We start from the raw sequence: 4,953 nt of genomic DNA on the forward strand, positions 1-4,953 counted from the left end.
GTGAGCAGCTAAGGGGATATCACTGTGAGCAGAGCAACTGAATGGCTTTACTGACGGGAGGCGATTTGCATCGGAGTAACGTGTGACTGAAAGGAACTGACGGATCTGGAATTGAAATCTGCAATTCACCTGTCATCGTCCTGTGGGTGGAAACCGTCTGCCTCCTCTGTGTCTGTAGCATCACAGGGAAGCTGAGAAGTGCTGAGTCCGAGGGACTGGAGTGAACTGGGGGTGTGTGAAGGGCAACACAGGCGGGCAGGAGCCGTCTCCTTCAGTCTCTATGTGCTTTAGGAAGAAAGCAGCAAACCACACCTCCAGTTGGTCACTGCTTAGTGGCTATAGCTTTATAAATACAGGGAGAACATCTCCCAAGGAACAGAGAATAGTGTTGAATTGAAAGACACTTGTGCTCCTCAGGGTGGGAAGGGGGCCTCAGACGAGCTCTCTATTACAAAACAGAAGGCCACCTTGGCCAACTTAATGGGCAAATAGGTTGCTGTGATAGGGCACGTGAACCCTGGTCAGTGTGCTGGTAAGGCACACTGACTGACCAGCAATAACGGTGGCTAACTTATTTTTTACAGAAAGTAAAGAAAGTACAGAAAGTGAATGTATAAAAAAATACTGTGAGGTTCTAGATTTGAGTCTAGTTCCAAGGCTGAGATGGCAGCCTTGGACTGTATTTTTCACAGTGATATTAAATCAATACAAGAAGCCAAGGCGCTGTAGGTGAAGTACAGCAAGCTGGGATCAAGAGGTGATTGTGTATCTTAATGCACTATTGAATAAACAAGGAATCAGCTGGTTGATGTTTGCTATGACTGGGAATGCTATGACCAGGGGATACTGAGACTGCTGGTGTTTCTGCTTTGCCCTAGCACTAGCTAAGTCTCCTTTGGGGACAGAGGGTGAAGAAGTCAGGCTGGTGTGCATGGAAAAATGGATTACAGTCCTGTGTGTTAGATGTTTAAGTCACCAGGGCAGGGAAAATTCTGTCCATAGTAGCTGTGGGAATTGGCTGAGGCAATTTCCAATGTTGCCAAACGACCCAGGCAGCATGCATGGGGCTGATGCCCTTCTAAGGAAGCTTGAAAAGGGCAAATGCTGCCTGAGTCTGCACGATGTTGAATCAACTGACTTGCACATCAGTTGTCCTTTCTCTGGAACAGTTGAGTTCGGGAATTCATTTTTTAGCCTTTTTTTTCTCCTATCTCTCTCCATGTTGGAGGTAGCAGGGGTTACAGACGGGCTCAGATTATGGCTGTGTGCTTTGAAGCGATGCCCTTCCAGTGGCAACACCAATGCTGCTCCTGGAGGGATGCGGAACCCCCTGCTTCTCTCCCCTGCTGGTCTTTCAGGTCACCTTCTATGAAGACAAGAATTTCCTGGGTCGTCGCTACGAGTGCGACGCCGACTGCCCTGATTTCCACACCTACCTGAACCGCTGCAACTCCATCCGGGTGGAGGGAGGCACCTGGGTGGCCTATGAGAGGCCCAACTATTCGGGGAACATGTATGTGCTGAGGCGGGGGGAGTATCCTGACTACCACCACTGGATGGGCCTCAATGACCGCCTCGGCTCCTGCAAAGCTGTCCACATAGTAAGTGTGATGCTTCCCTAGGGGTGTCTTAGTTCACCAACCTGCCACTTCAGTTGCTTTGTCGTGTCATAGACAGGCTTGGGTTGGAAGAAACCTCAAAGACCATCCGCTTTCAGCCCCCATCACGTGTGGGGTTACCTCCCCTCAGATTAAGTTGCCCAAAGCATCCCATTCATCCTGGCTTTGAGCATCTCTAGGGATGGTGCTTGCTGGTAGCCCCCATCTTCCTGGGGTCCCTATGAAGAGGACAGCAATAGGTGTGTGGCACCAAGTCCCACAGCTGGGGTAATGACTTTGGGGGGAAGCAGCCTCCAATCTGGCAGGGTGGGAGTATGGTGTTAGAGCTGAGTGTTACTGCCCTGGTGTCAGTACCAGCAGCATAGCTGATGCCTGGTGGGCACAGTGTTGATGGGTCAATAATTGGACTAGCTGATCTTAATGGTCTTTTCCAAGCTTAATGATTCTATGATCTGTGCATCACTGACATGGGTAGCACTGCCATGATTTGCCATTGAATGGAGCAGGTCTTAAAGCTGCAAGAGGTTTTTGCTTTCGTCTGATGTGGGTTTGAGGTGTGAGTAAACCCCTTAGCCTAGGAATAGTTGTCAGCCACTTCAGAGCTCTGAACTGCTACAAGGGATGGAGCAAGAGCACGTGGGAGGTGTAAGAGCAGCAAAGCGTCCTCCGCCACCGTGAAGAGCAGAGGTGATGCTGCATGTCCCCTGTGCTTGGCTTCCCCTCCCATACATGGGGAGGTGGCATGGGGACCGACTGATCGTAGATGTTGGTTCAGAGCCCCTGGAGCAGTGACACAGAGCTGTGAGACCCTGCAGAGTTTGGCTGGGGCTGGTAGTGAGAACAGGCGGAGGGGAGGCGGGAGGAGACTGTGTCCAGACAGCCACAGATTAAAACCACCACGGTGCCTTCAGGCAACACAGCGCTTGAAATCACAGTGGAAAATACCCGTGCTGCGTTCGCCTGTAATACAACCCAGCTGGGGTCAGCAGCTCATTAAACTCCTCATTGCCCAGAGGAGCGGGGAGCAGAGGGGTGCATCCCTCCTGATGCTCGCACTGAGTGGCTACAGGCTTTGAGCAGGCTGCCTGCATGGGATAGAGCCCAGCACGTGCTCATCTCTCTCCACACCCATCTGGAACTTGGGCTGTGGTGGGGTTTAGGCTTAAAGTGCTCTTTGCATGTGATGCTTGGTCAGGAATTACCCCACACTGTGTTTCGGGGCTGATGTGAGCTATTCAGAACCATGCTGGTGTGTTGGGGTGTTGGTGCTTGACCTGAGCTTGGCTGTGCCTTGCCTCTGCTTCTACCCCACATGCATCCCAAACCCCCTGCAATTCTCTCCCTTCTTCCTTCCAGCCAAGTGGAGCCCAGGGCCACATCCAGGTGTTTGAGAAGGGAGATTTCGGTGGGCAGATGTTTGAAGCCACTGAAGACTGCCCTTCCATCCTGGAGGAGTGCCACTTTCGTGAGGTCCATGCCTGCCGGGTGCTGGAGGGCATCTGGGTGTTTTATGAGCACCCCAACTACCGGGGCAGGCAGTACCTGCTGCCCAAGGGCGAGTACCGGCAGCCAGTGGAATGGGGAGCAGTGACCCCTGCCGTCCAGTCCTTCCGCAGCATTGCTGAGTGAATGGTGGGGAGCTGGGCCCCCAATAAAGCACTTGAGTCACTCAGAAGCTCTGTCCCGCTTTTTCCCCCATGTGTGAACCTGTTAGCCAGGTGCTTTCTTTGGGCAGAACAGTCTCCACCAGCTCCCACTGCCTCCACCTCTGGTTTCCAGCTCTGCAATGGGCAGAGACTCTGGAGAATGGGGGTTGCTGGGCATCCTGACTGTATTAGGACCACTAAAATAGGGAAGTTAGAACAGGATAAAGAGGTTGGGCGTGGACAGAGATAATGAACACCTCTCAAAACTGAGTTCTGAGATTGCTGCTTGGATGTTCCCAAAAAGCAGCAGAGGATAGGAAGCAGTGAGTCCCCAGGCCCTGGAGACATGCACTGAGCAGAAGGGGCCACCGGGCTCCCAGTTGTCACACAGTTTGGAACATCTGCTTTGCCCTGTGCCACTAGATGTCAGGCTGGTTGTGCCCATGCAGGAAGCAGTGATGCAAGTCCCTCCTCGTGGGAACTCCAGCCTGTTTGCATGTGGAGCAGAGGGACCCCAGGCTAATGATGGCAGTGGAAGCAGAGCCCTTGCAGCCATGCTCCCCAGTCTCCTTGGTTGATGTATGAGGTTATTACAGAGCAGGGAGGCAGGCAAAGTGATGTTTATCAACCTGCAGCCCCCGAGAGCACAGCTCACTGCAAAGGGCGATGTGTGTCCCCATCCTCCCCCAGTCCCCCCTTTGCTCTCTGCCACGTCTCTCCTTTCCTCTGAGGTTTAATTCTGTCTCCTCAGACACTCCAGCATTACCCAGCTCTTAGCAATTGGGGTCGGTGCATGAGCCATCCCCCAGCACCTTGATCAGCTTCCAGCAAAGCTCTCTGGGACCCTCCCTGGCAGATCTAAAGGGCACCAGCTTGAGCGTGGCATGCACGTTGGGTTTTGTTGCCTTTCCCATTTCTACATGGAAGATCCCTGCAGGTGGGATAGCAGCTGGTGAGTTTGGGCACTGCGATTCCTGCTGCCCCCCCACGTTGGGGCACCAAGCTCTGCTTTGCCCCTGCAGTCACATTACCTCCCTGCATCCTTCCTGTGCATCACCTAAATGCAATTATCCCAGTTCTTCCCCTCCCCATCCTCCTGCCCTCTGGTAAATTCCACATTGTACCCCGAATGCTGGCAAGCAAGGCAAACAACAGTAAAATATGCTAGTTGTGTGGGTTTTATTTTATTTTATTATTATTCCTGATTACTTTTTCCACTGGGGCCTCCCTCGTTGCGGGTGTCTGAGAGCAGTGGGAGTGCAGGCCATCCAGCCCAGCCCGCTTGACGGCTAATTTCCATTTTTCAGTATCAGGGGGTCTGCTCCGGTAATTGGCATGCAGATTGAGTCTGATGGGCCTGTTCCATATGAGAAAAGGCTCCGCTTGTTAGAATAAGCCAACCCCAGGCTGATGGATGGGGCAGAAGGAGGTCATTGCGAAAGAGAATACAGTGATATGCGTGCACAAGATGGGAAATTTCTCCCCCCCCCCCCCCCCCCCCCCACTTTCTTTATCCAGCCAACTCTAATCTATCATATTTCATTGAGACAAATCCTGCTCCGTTTCTTTCTCCTTTTTCCCTCGAAGGGAAATGTGCTGGAACCTGCTCCTGGATTTAATAAGAAGATGGTGTGGTGGCGCTGGAATTAAAGCGGTGCCATGGTTCATTAGCAGCTGGGGAGCGCGCC

The 4,953-nt window shown here is 52.5% G+C and overlaps 1 protein-coding gene across 1 annotated transcript; it reads left to right on the top strand.

The window, feature by feature from the left end:
• The first annotated feature begins 532 nt into the window (after positions 1-532).
• On the top strand, positions 533-3,321 carry CRYGS (crystallin gamma S). Its single transcript, XM_042878436.1, has 2 exons — positions 533-1,601; positions 2,976-3,321. Exons 1-2 carry the CDS (start codon positions 1,302-1,304, stop codon positions 3,246-3,248), a joined length of 573 nt encoding a protein of 190 aa, XP_042734370.1. The 5' UTR covers positions 533-1,301; the 3' UTR covers positions 3,249-3,321.
• Positions 3,322-4,953: the final 1,632 nt, after the last annotated feature.

Source organism: Lagopus leucura, unplaced genomic scaffold, assembly GCF_019238085.1.
Source record: "Lagopus leucura isolate 7727_CA_CO unplaced genomic scaffold, USGS_WTPT01 Super-Scaffold_100021, whole genome shotgun sequence".
NCBI lineage: Eukaryota > Metazoa > Chordata > Aves > Galliformes > Phasianidae > Lagopus > Lagopus leucura.

Excerpts from the sequence above, each read along its gene's own strand:
- CRYGS (XM_042878436.1), top strand. The coding sequence starts at position 1,302 with ATGCTGCTCCTGGAGGGATGCGGAACCCCCTGCTTCTCTCCCCTGCTG. Across the intron at positions 1,602-2,975 it reads CCTGCAAAGCTGTCCACATA|CCAAGTGGAGCCCAGGGCCA; the intron begins GTAAGTGTGATG and ends TCTTCCTTCCAG.